Raw genomic sequence first — 13,806 nt, 5'->3', positions numbered from 1 at the left:
GAAGGTTTGAACACATATGGTTTGAGTTTGAAACTTATACTTCTCCTCCTACTTCTCCTTCTATTGGTTATGCGTAACTTTGGGATGAGACTATCAAATTAAGAGGGGTATTCTGTTTTGTGGACTACCCCCAGGTCTTCTGAACTCACCTGTTTGTGTGTGGCCTCTCGGACATTAAGGATTTTGCCTCTCAGTGGAAAAACTCCGTATCTGTCTCGGCCAATCACTCCCAGCCCTGAGACGGCCAGAGATTTGGCCGAATCTCCCTCGGTCAGAATCAGCGTACATTCGGAAGAATGTTTCCCCCCTAAAAATAAGAGACAGACAGCCATTACTCACAGTGCAAATCATTTTATTTGGTTTGAATACCATTAAAGTTTTGTGGGCAATACCAATTTTTGTTACAATTTAGATAACCAGAATTATCAGTGAAAATGTTGATTTATCTTTTATAATGATTTATGATTTACCTAATTGTCAACAATTTCTGGTTAACTCTTGCAATATGAAAGAATTTCTTAACAAATTGCTGCTGCTGTTGGCACAAAGTCCCTTCCAAACTCCCAGAGCCCTTAAATAAAGGACATGACAGATCAATCGGAGTGAGGATTGAGAGAGTGTTTCTGAAGGGTCTGAACTCACCCGCATCGTTAGCGTCGTCCAGTTTCGGGATGCCTTTGATCTTACTGTGTTTGACAGAAGAGCATTTCTTATTCAGCTGCGTCTGAGCCTTAAACTTCACCCAGTTCAGGATGCTCTCCACAATGCCGCAGTTAGTGGCCTGCAGGGCAAGAAAGGAACATGATCATAAGTTCACCTTGGCACAAAAATATCACTTATTTTAAGCGTTATTAATGATATCAAGATGAAGAAAATAGGAGACATTTGAACAGTGCAAGTGTTTGTGATTTCCTTAATCCAACAAACTAGATTCATCTCAAGAAACTAACAATGAAGACTTTCACCAGATGTGGTGTTTATTACAATAAGACAACAACTCAAAAAAATACACTGCAACTCTTATTCAAAAGAAGTGGGACTGAAAATCACTGGGCTAAACGTTATAAGACATTTTAAGCCCTATTCAGATGGGATTAGTTTTACCTGTGGACGTGGGGTAAACAGAAAATAATCATATCCCGTGGTAAAGGAGATTTTTGTGGGGTTTCTGGAAGACAGAGGAGCTGGAGGAGGCGTTTAATGATGAAACATATCGTATAAGTAAAAGCTCAGTGGCTGAACTAAGCACCACAATAAAATCCACAAAAAACGTGGCTGTAGGTAGGTTTTGTGCATAACTGTACCCATTATTGTGAATGTGTCCTACTCTATAAGTTCCCATTAATTTGTTTATAATATCAATTCTAATAACTGTGTGAAGGATCAGGAAATGTTTGGCCGTCTTCTCGCCCGGTATCTGTTGTCAAGGTCTAGAAGATAAGGTCGTCGAGTGCTGGATATTTTTAGGCTGTTCTCAGAATAATTGTGACAGTCTAAAAATTCAAGTAGCTCTGCTGTTTCTGATCCACACTGTGTGTGTGAGAAACGATTACCCCCCCCATCTCTGCTATTTTTTTACTGAGATTTCTTATCCAGTGCAAATCCACCATTAACAATACTGACGTCATGGACGTTCTGAATTCTATATTTTGGTGCAGATCTTTATAAATACCACACCATAAACTGAATATAAGTGGACTGAGATTCACAGAAAACAAGGTAAATGGGAACATCTTTCTGAAATGCTTTTGAGAAAAAAACATACCGCTCTTATGAATTTTTCAGACAGATTACATTTGGAGCCAAAGCTTTTGGTCTGAAGTGTCATGTTCTCCTTGGTCTGTGAGTCAAAGGTTGGGTTCTCGATCAGAGCATTCACAAACACCCAGATGTGGTTCTTGACCTACAATAAAACATATGTTATTTATGGGCTGTTAACTTATAAATAGGATATGAACATGAGAGGGATGTTTAATCTCTTAATTAAAGCCCAAACCTGAAAAGGTTTCACAGAGACTCCTGCCTTATTCTTCTTCTTCACCACCTCAATGAGTTTCGACACGATTTGGTCCACAACGTAATCGATGTGCCTGCCACCCTGAGAGAAACGGGAGTTCAGAAAACTTCAACACAATAACATCAGCACCATCTAGTGACCAGAAAAGACTGATGTGTCAGGTATTATATCAGTGCCTGGATTTGTCACACTACCGTAAAACAGCAACCTTTAATTTCAAATTCAAATTTCAAATTTATTTATATAGCGCTTTTCACAACTGATGTTGTCACAAAGCAGCTTCACAGAATTCCAGTAAGACAAACCTTTAAAAATCATTATTTATCAACTTTATGAAAGGAAATTTTGCTTTAAAAATTACCCACCCCTCAAATGATTGTTATTCGTATTAAGAAAAAAATAGCCACCAGCCACCATTCATTCATTGTCTGTAGTCTTTATCAAGTTCAGGGCAGCGGTGGGTCCGGAGCCTACTCTGAGTCATTAGGCACAAGGCAGGAACACACCCTGGAGGGGGCGCCTGACCTTCAAAGGACGACACACACACACACACACACACACACACACACACACACACACACACACACACACACACACACACACACACATTCACACACACACATTCACACCTATGGACACTTTTGAGTCACCAATCCATCTCCCAAAGTGTGTTTTTGGGGTGTTGGAGGAAACCGGAGCACCCAGAGGAAACCCATGCAGACACAGGGAGAACACACCACACTCCTCACAGACAGTCACCCGGAGGAAACCCACGCAGACACAGAGAGAACACATCACACTCCTCACAGACAGTCACCCGGAGCGGGGCTGGAACACCCAACCTCCAGGACCCTGGAGCTGTGGCAGAGACACTACTTGCTGCGCCACCGTACCGCCCCCCTAATCACCAGTTCAAGTAAAATAATTATGATTAATCGTAATTTGACAATTATTAGTAAGAAAATGTTAAGATTATAACATCTATTTCTAGACAGTGCTTGGAAAAAGTTACATATTCCATGTGCAGGCAATTTTGCTTGTTTCAAGCATAATTTCTCTAACTTTCCATGTCATTACCTGCAACGTTCACTGGAATAAATAATGTAAAATAAGCAAAAACCTTTAGAAACAGGTGGAATGATCTCATAATATGAAAGATTACACATAGTAACAAAATTTAAGATGACATCATGTGGATTTAGCACACTCCAGGTACCTTGGTGGTGGCGATGCTGTTGACGAAGCTGATCTGCTGGAAGCCCTTCTCGCTCAGCGTAAGACACACCTCCCAGCGTTCATTCACAGATTCGTTTACAACCTTCAGGGCCACACCGGTCTCGTCCAGTTTATCCTTCACATACAGGTCCACGTAGCTGCGGAATCCATTCACCTGCAGCAGCGGAAAAGAGCTTCATCAATGAGAAAGAGTTATCATTTATAAAAGATGAGGAGTGAGATATCAAACTGACGAGGGAAGCTGACATTTCTGTCTGATGTCTACATCAATAATAATTCAATATACATCATATACTGGATCTGTCACTGACTGATGGTCGTTACAGGGCGCTGCTGTCAGTTCATTACACTCAAATTTAAAGTTAGTTTAAAAATATTAATATTGACAAAGCCAAGAGGTTTATGTTTTCACTGCGATGTTGTATGTCTTGATGAAAGATTATTTTGTGTTTGTATTCATGACCCTCACAGTTCAGTGACGAGGCTTGTGCTGTAAATATTTTCCCGTATCAAAGATTTATCGTGATATAAATTTTGGCCGTACTGTCCAGTCCTATTGGGATGTGCCAAAAAAAATAGAGATGGGATAAATTATCCTGCTCTTGTAATCAAAAAGCTTCTGCTCTTCTTGCATTGCTTGCCCTAGATGTTGACACGCTACTGTAAGGTTTTAAAGTTCAGACACCACATAAACATGAGTGAGGTCAGGTACTGATGTTGGGTGATTAGTTCTGGATCACACACACCATCTCAGACAAATACAAATATATTAAGATCATTCCAGAGAACACAGTTCCACTGCTCCACAGCCCCGTGCTGGGGTCTTTATAACCCTCTACCCCACGCTTAGCATTGGGCAAAGTGACCCTAGGCTCATGTGCAGATGCTACAGTGCATCCCATTCTACTAACTGTGCTTTTCTACAGGGATTATTCAAAATGTGTGTGTCCACAGTGGTTGAACATATATATTTGTGTTTGTGTGTGTGTTTTAATGTATGATATACATATAAACAAACAGTCAGCTCGATTGAAAAGAATGAATGTAAACATCAGCACATGTTGTTTGGCTCTAACACAGTGAGCATCATCTAAAAACACACGCAGGGCATTTCTGACTCGATGGAAATGTTTAAAACGAAAACAGCCTCCAGCTGCAGCCACACATCACTTCCTCAAACTCAAAACAGTCAGATTCACAGTTTCACAGCTGCTCACAAACAACCAGGACAATAACAGCCTCGCGACTCTGTGGCACATCGTGACATTAGTTCTAATGAGTTGAGTCGAGGCCAGTTTTGCCGGAGTATCAGTAAACCAGCCGCGATGAGGGTTCATTATGGCTCTTATGAGACACACTGCTCTATCCTCATGTGACTCTGAGGCTGTGGAGGGCCACGATAAAGCTGCACACCCACTGATAAAGAGCTGATAATCATTAGCAGCAGGCAGGATTTGGGCCAGAAAGATTACTGCCTGCACAACACAGACAAAGAAAAAAACAAGACAAGGTAATATATCGTCACTGTCCAATTAAAAACATGTATCTGTATTTTTGTTGATTTTCAGTTTACTACATCCTTTGAACACAGCAGCTGTCCTTCACACTGTGTGTAAATTTCATGACGAATGGACCAATAAATATGCTCCAAAATTACTCTGAATAAAATCTTTTTACATTCACTTTCCCTGAAAGTTAAGAATGTTTTTCCTTCTCCTGTAAAATTACTATTTGGGGAGATACATGTTTTTAATGACGATATATACAGTATAGAGCTATTTTAAATAATAAGTGTGTCCAGCATTTTGAAAAGCCCACTTAAAGCTAATAATAGCCATGGCTAAAACAAATTTAGGATTGATAAAGTTTTTAAAAATTGGAAGAGCATTTTAAAACAGAGTGACTGTCAACTATGATGTTTTTACATCATTAAAATATCAGCATTTTCAAATACATCAGTTCGTATTTAATATAAATAATAATGTGCAATTTCCTACTGTTAAAAAAATGAGACATTTAAAATGTTTGAAGGAGTTCAGCCTGTTACTAGTGAAATAAAGTCTGAAATATTTCTCATAACTGAGAGATGATTTTACCGGTAGTTTCTTGCCATTCAGGAGGACTTTAACCCCTCTGCATGAGCCGGCCACATCGTAAGCCCGGCGCGTCAGCAGAGCCACTATGTCCTTGTCCAGTTTCTCCATCTTAAACTTGGAGAGGTCTGGCTGGAACGTGACGCAGGTGAAGTCGTCTCCCTCAAAGTTTTTGATCCTCGGTTCGCTGGTTTTCGTCATGTTGTTCTGCCATGTCTTCAGAGGAGAAACAGAGGAGGATATTTTTGTCAGTGTGTGAATTTACTGTGTTAATGCTCTTCTTTCATTAACTGATTATGATTTTACATGCACATTCACCTTATTATTCACTTGCCCTACCCTAGGTTCCAGAAATGGCATCTTTGTCACTGTTCTCGTGTGGACACAAGAAAACAGATATTTTCAGAAACGCTGACGTCACACAGCGTGTCTGTCTCTGTCTGAAACTCACACAGCTCCTCACTCCCTCTACAGTCAAGTAAATAAGTGATTAAACTACACTGTACACACACAGACAGTACTAGAGTTCAGATTCACACAGATGAATAAATAGAAATGATGTGTTAGAAATTTATACTGCACTGTTAAGATCTTCAGTGCACTACTTAGGGAGGATGGAGTAATTTGGGATTAAACCTATGCATTTCTCTAATGTGCTGGGTGTTTTCATGCCTCTCTTTAAGATGTACTATGGCCCCCTACTGGACCAGCGTAATAGTGCAGCCATTTTCGTATTCATGTGGATGGGGATATTTTTTTTTAAAACAGAGTGAGGAAAATCTCAGTTTTATAAAATAAACAGATAAGTGTGGGCAGGGCTGTATGCAATGTGCCACCATGCAAAACCTAACATTATTACAACAAATGAGTAAATGACCCGTCAGATCCATCCTACAGTGTATGAGATAAATATCCCCTGAATAATACACACTTTAAATTACTGCATTTTGACAAAATCTACTAGAGTTCTTCACTGAAGTATCTCATCAGCTTCAGTGGGATATTGAAGGGCATAGACACAGCAATGTTTGTTCATTACAAAGGTATATATAGATTAAAGCAAACAATGAACTCTAGGCATGAGAATCACTTGTAGGACAAGTTATTGGAAATCAGAAGGCACAAAAGTAACCACAGGTTCAAACCACTTTCTACCATAGGATCATGTTTTCGTACCACTGTTGGTGTTGGTTATAAATATGTTGATATTTCAGCTCTCAACAAAACAATCCACAAAAATCAAACTCCCTAATTTTTAACCTTTCCAGACAAATGCTCAGATCGTGTGGTTCATAGATCATAATTATAATCTTTGAAATAGCTCATAAAACTGAACCTGACACTGGGCAGAATGGAAAGGATAAAGCAGGATGACGTTACTTATCTTGTCCAACAGACATCAAACGTTCCTAGAAACACCCCTGTGAAAAACATTGTTCTGATATACAAAAGTGCAGCTCTGCCACCACATATATTGATATCAAGTGCTTCCATCAGTGAAACCCAATATACTGAGCCCTCTGAAAAAAATATACATTAAAAGCCCCCAGTGCCTCTTTAACACATACTTACCCTTGTATGTCAAGAACAATCCTACAAAATCAAAACAAACTAACAATATGAAACTAATAATGAACTCATTCCAAGCAGATCTCATTCAAATGCTGCCCGAAGGCTATTCCACTGAAATCAATGTTGTTGATACCTGTTTAAAGCTGTGTTTGTACTCTTTGCAGGCCGTCTCCACTGTGAACTTGGTACTGAAAATATTACAGAGTTTAGCACCATACCCGTTCCTTCCACCTGCAAAGCACAGATAAGACATCAGGGTTTAAGCAGAAGGAAGAAGCACCACTTGGATTGCAAGAGCAGAGCTGCAGGTTTTACTGCAGGACACCCATAAGGTACAAGATAGTGGAAACAGCCTTAGGCTGCTCCAAAAGGATTATTCTCTTCTCCACAATAAACAGCAAGAACACAGGGGCTTGTCCAATACTGATACTGTTTTTACAGTCAAGAAATAGCAGCTCTCTCTTACATTGTGTGAATGTTTTGTGAAATCGACCGACTGGAATGCTCTGAAATTACATTATAATGTGTGTTTAGTTTTCCTTAAGGCACCCTATGAGGTATTTTAATTATAATCAACATTACACTTATACAGCACCTTTCTAGAAACCCAAGGACTCTCTAATATCAACACTCAACATTCTCACACACACACACACAAACACACACACACAGACGACAAGTGGCAGCCAAAGACGCACAGCATCCTCTCGACCAGGAACGACCATCCACCTGGAGGACTGCATCTGGCACTAGGGTTTCACCCAGGACAGAGTTCCAATCCTGGTCTGGGCACACACACATTCACTCCCACAGTTAAGCCAATTCACCTAACCTCCATTTGTTTCCACCATGGGAGGAACACACCAAACTCCTCACAGACAGTCACCCGAAGGAAACCCACACAGACAAAGGGAGAACACACCACACTCCTCACAGACAGTCACCCGGAGGAAACCCACGCAGACACAGGGAGAACACACCACACTTCTCACAGTCAACCGGAGGAAGCCCACACAAACACAGGGAGAACAAACCACACTCCTCACAGACAGTCACACGGAGGAAACTCACACAAACACAGGGAGAACACACCACACTCCTCACAGACAGTCACCCAGAGGAAACCCACACAGACACAGGGAGAACACACCACACTCCTCACAGACAGTCACCCGGAGGAAACCCACACAGACACAGGGAGAACACACCACACTTCTCACAGACAGTCACCCGGAGGAAACCCACACAGACAAAGGGAGAACACACCACACTCCTCACAGACAGTCACCCGGAGGAAACCCACGCAGACACAGGGATAACACACCACACTCCTCAAAGACCCGGAGCGGGAGTCGAACCCACAACCTCCAGTTCCCTGAAGCTGTGTGACTGCGACACTACCTGCGGCGCCATCGCACCAACAATAATGTATATTAATTTATTAATATTATTGTTGTTGTTGCTTTTTATAGCAGTAGTAGTAGTAATATTTCAGCATCTACAGTCTGTCTCCTTGGCAGCGCCTGTGGACATTGACTTCTGCTCATACAAGGCTCCTATCCCACTAAGCGGAAAGAGTTGTGTAACTTCAAAACTAGAAGTCTTGGTTAAGATATAAGAACAGAACTGAAATCACTGACAAAGACTTATAATCTTTGCCCACTCACTTTCCAACCAGGTCTGATTCTATGACTCAAGCCTCGTCCTCATCTTCCTAAACATGAATAAGCACTGAACATATTGGTTTAACACCCTGAGTCAAATCTATTATTTTGTCCAAGCGATTTCCCCCCCCAAAAAACAACAAGTGTGGAGCTCATAACACATGGTCAAGGTAACCAAAAAGAGCCTCACAGCTGATCTATAACAGGGCACATGCAGTGCTGGCTCAGGATGATTTTACTGGTGGTTCTAGATTTCTTTAGTTACCTGTGACTTTTTTCTCATCGTCATCGTAGTTGCTAGACGTGAGTAGGTGTCCGAAGATCAACGCCGGGACATACATCTTCTCTTCTTTGTGCTCCACCACTGGGATTCCTTGACCATTGTTCCATATGGAGATCGTGTTCGACTCCCTGATAAAACCAAAACACAGATCTGAGTTAATAATGACTAAACAAGCTAGCTAACACACTCGTTTCTAGTGATTTATCACATTCTTATAGGCCAAAGTGTGAGTCACATTTGTCGGAGGGGCACTTGTATATCCATATTCTGTTGTTTGTGTATTTTTAGATTGTAACCTCCCATATTTCAATGTCTGTTGTTTTTCTAGAACAGCGCAGGGCAGACTAAACGAGCTGGGATATGGGTGAGAATAATAGGCTGGAGAAAGGAAGGGGGGGGGTAGAAACAGATATAAGGAAAAGGAGATGAGAGTGGAGAGGGGGATAGAGAGTGAGAGAAAGAGAGAGAGAAAGGGACACAGGGATGTTTGAATGTTTGAGCAGTCGGCTGAAACTTGCTGGAGGTGAAGTGAATGTGAAATGAGTTTCCTGCCTGCCAGATATGCTCTCATTAGGAAACTCCCAGCTACATCATCCTCCCTCTGACCCATCTCTCCTCCAATACACTCATCTTTTATTCACTCCATTCTCTTTTTTCTCCTCTGCCGCACAACTCTTTAATCAGTTCATCCTCCTGTTTTTCTCCTCCACCGTGCTTCTCTTTCAGATCACCTCTTTTTTCCACTGATAATGAATCCCTCTTTTAAATTATTCTCATCTCTTTTAGGACTCCACTGTTATTCCCTCCATCCATTCCTTGTCCTCCTCTCCCTCCTCAAGCTCCTCTCCATGCAGAACACACAAACAGTTAAATTTACAGCCTTAGGAAACACCACAATTGCCAATAATTCATTCAACAGGTTTTCAAACACTTAAAAAACCTGACAAGCCTGAGAGTTTGTGGACACCTGTTCATCCAATATCTCTTCTAAAATGTGATCTTAAAAATGAATTAATGAGGATTTTGTTCCTCTTCACTTCAGTGATGCTTAGTTCTGGATGTCGTAACTCAGCCCAAAGGTATTCCATTTTTACAGAGAAGGCTCGAGGCTTTATATCCTTCTAACCCACACACTGTTGAGCATGGTGACCTCAGACTCATGTGCAGCTGCTCCCGAGAGTTCCAGAGTGTATGGGAGAACAATATCAAATCATGTTAACAGTGGAAATGCAAAGAAAATCCTTGGTGTCTTTATCTGATTTGTAGGAATACGGCTTTAGTCTGGTGTGACATATGCAGTTTTCATTTTGTAGAAATCTGAGGAAATATTAATATTATTATTATTATTATTATTATTATTATTATTATTGGTGTGCATGTAATTAAACTCACAATACAAGACAAGATACGCAGTGCCATTGAGCATGGTCTAGCATGCTAGTTTCTCTCTCTCTCTCTCTCTCTCTCTCTCTCTCTAATCTCTTTCTCTCTCTCTCATCTCTCTCTCTCTCTCTTCCACTCCCACCCTCCCTCCCTCCCTCCATGGCAGAGACATCTAGACAACGGTGAGACTCCAAATGTTGAAAAGCACCAACCGAGATAAGGATGTTGCTCTATTCCTGCTCCATAGGGGGGTAAAACTGACTAATTTTTGCTTGTTCAGATCACTTAAGGTGGAACTGTCTCCAAACTCTGGAGGCAGCTAACTGCATTAGCGACAGTGCTACAAAACTAAACAACTCGAGTTACACATGAGTTTCTGTGGTGATTTAAACTGTCTAATAAACTATTACACATTAACAATTTACTCTTCAGACACCAAAAAAACAGCAGTCGTTTTTCTCCTCAAACACATTGTTCCACCTTAAAATACGCAACGCTTATAAGTGCATTTCCCCACAATCAAAGACATTCCCTTTAAGTATGCAGAATGTACAATTTCCAAAGTACATTTTGCTTTACATTATTAAACAACATAACATAGCTTAATATTTATATCATAGCTTAAATGTGCATACACTATTTGCAAGACAATACTGCAGCAGAAATAATGCAACCAGCCTTCTCCAGGCAGCAGGAAAACCCCTCACAAAAAGCAACACGGTGAGCTCCAGAGACTCGAACAGCAGAATTACGAAGAAGGCGCGGGATCACCAGGCTATTTCTGTGCATTCTCAGTATTCTCGTAGCTCCTCGAGAGGGGTTATACGGCCGAGAGGGTTATGAAACGACAACGCTCGGTCTTAATAAGCCGCCGTGGCACAGTGAGCCGTCATCATTTTTTATTTGCCGTCCGGGCTACAGCACCACGGCAGGCAGATGAGGGGCTCATTAAGGGGCAGATTGTTGACTATATGAAAATTCAAGTGTGAACGGCCGGGAATTCCTCGACACGTCTCGACAGCCACGTAAAGAAAGAGTTTGCTCAAGGAATACTCACGGATCGATGGAGATTTTGATGGTGGACATGTTTTTGTCTCTCTGCTTGTTATCAGCTGCGTTAACTGTAAGAAGGAAAGAGAATAAATATTAAAACAACTGAGTGATCACATCAAACCTAACATCTTCAAATCCGCTGGCAGTCATTTTCTTTTTGTCCGTTTATTAAAATCCAGCTAATCCATGTGAAAAGTCCATCTTATTAAAATCCACCAGATTATAGTGAGATACACCACTTATCAAAATAGAAAATGAGTCCAAATAGAAATGCTATTTTAGATTAAAATGACATTTAAAGGAACCTTATGTAAGATTTGGGTTTTTTGCACCTGAAGCTCCCCCTACTGTAATTCAATTTGACAGCACTGTACTGAAATCAATAGGCAGGAGAGTGGTTTCCTACCCTCCTTCAAATGTTACATAGTGCAGTTTCTGGAGTGCTGGGCCCACAGTAGCAACAACAGTTTTTGCTGTTTTGTACAGATTTTGAAGCTGTACATTTAGATAAAAATATAACTTATTATAAAATTATATCATTTATTTTAACATAATAAAAAAATGTTAATTCTTCCCAGCTCTAAAAATAAGTCCACTAAAGCATGAACTTCATAGCTCCTATTCAAATGTATGATCATGTTCTACATAAAAGTGACAGCAGCATTGATTAATTTTGCTGCTAAAATAGAAAAGTGGATTAAAACGCATCAAATGTTGTTGTTTCCCAAGACACATAAGGGTTGAATTAATCCCTGTATTGTGAGAATAATCCTCTGGACAGATGCTACACATTCCCTCCAAAACTAAAGGTCTTTCTATTGTGGTCAGTTCCATCATGACACCAGTGAAAAGCACTGCATGACACTGAAATAGAAGGAAACTTCAGAATGTCATGGAATAAGCTGGTTTAGTAATTACCAAGAGTAAACATCTTTAAGAGGGAGTAATCCTACTTTTATCCAAGCTAAGACACAAAGGTGTGTTCACAACAAAACCCTGAGCAAAGCAATGATCCGACAGCCTTCTAAATCTGCTGGGTAACAGCGTCATTTTACCATCTGATGTAATGGAAGGGCAAAGCATCAAGAGCAAAATCATAAATAAAAGGAATCAGAGGCTGAGAGGCTGTTAGGGGGAAGTACCGCATATCGACTTACCGAGGATTTCATCAAAGATTTTATACAGTCCAGGGACGTAAGTGATCTCCCGCTGGTTCATTCCAATCTCTTCATCAAAAACCCACATTTGCTGGAAACCACACAGAACAAAAGCATAAATCAAACCGGTGGCACACAGAAAACAGAGCTGTTTGGATACAGGCCTTCGCTGATAAAAACATAGACTCGTTTACAAGGCACATCCTGAGGACTACTTAAAACCATTCTTAGTGTAATCATGTCTATTCTGCTTCAGCCTCCAGCTCCTGTTTCAGACCACAGGAAAATGTCAGGAGATAAATCCTGAGTCCTCAAACCTCTGATGATTAATGGTAGAAACAGTAAAGGCTCAGTTAGAGTCTGGGAAGAAGTGACACACCCACATTGAAATCACTGGCCTTTAAATCACAACTAGCTCTTGTGGATCTGGGGCTGTTTTTGATAACAGGAGGTCAACTGCAAAATGTTTTTCATTTAAGAAGATCCACCAAGTAAATCTAGGTAGAATATAATTACAACTCTGTAGAAGACATTTAACACAACGTAAAATTGAAGTTTGGTTTCAAGATACAACATGAATGTATCATTACTATTCTACTGATGATTTGAATGAAGCTTTTTCGTGTATTATTTTTATCAGTTGGAAATAAACAGGGTGTAAATGAGCTTTGTTCTGTCTGGGTTTCCATAATCGCAGAAGGGGTATATTTTCTGAGACATGTACTTGTTTATCCATTAACTGACTGCACTGTTGATTATTAAGTGTTTATGTTTTATGTGCCCCCTCCTCTTTTTTACATTTCCCTTTCCCACAGTTGGCATCTGCTGTTTGCCAGTCTGCCACAGACCTGAGCTGACAGTGTCTTGAAATGTGGAACATTTTGTTGTCAAAATGCTTTGTTGTCAATGTAAAACAGTACAGGATAATGCTTCTGCATTTAACCCATCCATGTCAATAAACACACACAGAGACACACTTGAAATTAGGGAGTAAACATACTGACAGCCACATCAGGGCATAGGGAAAAGTTGCTGGTTATGTGCCTTGCTCAACTGCATTTCAACCGTGGATGCTGAGGGAGGAGAAATAGCTCTTCCTTCACTACCCTGCCCCCAAGCCTCCCACGATCCTCCAGCCCCAAGCCTCCTTGACTAACCTTAAAAACTGTGGCCACCAACCAGTCGATTGCGATAAATCATGGCTGCTTCAGTTGTGGCATTTAAGGTACTATAGCTGCATCATTCTGTGTCTGCAGTGGTTTGTAAGCTACTTAAGCGGGGACTCACAGACAGTCACCCGGAGCGGGACTAGAACCCACAACCTCCAGGCCCCTGGAGCTGTGTGACA

At 40.8% G+C, this 13,806-nt stretch overlaps 1 protein-coding gene across 1 annotated transcript in view; it reads right to left on the bottom strand.

The window, feature by feature from the left end:
- top2b (DNA topoisomerase II beta) overlaps positions 1 to 13,806 on the bottom strand; it is a 35,811-nt gene that overhangs the window by 17,556 nt on the left and 4,449 nt on the right. Inside the window, exons 3-12 of the mRNA XM_066675043.1 lie at positions 12,459 to 12,549; positions 11,306 to 11,369; positions 8,848 to 8,993; positions 7,052 to 7,149; positions 5,350 to 5,562; positions 3,234 to 3,407; positions 1,997 to 2,098; positions 1,766 to 1,903; positions 643 to 781; positions 150 to 307 (exon numbers count right to left, since the gene is read on the bottom strand). Coding sequence (XP_066531140.1) covers positions 150 to 307; positions 643 to 781; positions 1,766 to 1,903; positions 1,997 to 2,098; positions 3,234 to 3,407; positions 5,350 to 5,562; positions 7,052 to 7,149; positions 8,848 to 8,993; positions 11,306 to 11,369; positions 12,459 to 12,549 — 1,323 coding nt within the window. The remainder of the gene's footprint in view (positions 1 to 149; positions 308 to 642; positions 782 to 1,765; positions 1,904 to 1,996; positions 2,099 to 3,233; positions 3,408 to 5,349; positions 5,563 to 7,051; positions 7,150 to 8,847; positions 8,994 to 11,305; positions 11,370 to 12,458; positions 12,550 to 13,806) is intronic.

Source organism: Hoplias malabaricus, chromosome 6, assembly GCF_029633855.1.
Source record: "Hoplias malabaricus isolate fHopMal1 chromosome 6, fHopMal1.hap1, whole genome shotgun sequence".
NCBI lineage: Eukaryota > Metazoa > Chordata > Actinopteri > Characiformes > Erythrinidae > Hoplias > Hoplias malabaricus.
The sequence above is the reverse complement of the archived record's forward strand: the minus strand, read 5'-3'. Positions and strand labels throughout refer to the sequence as shown.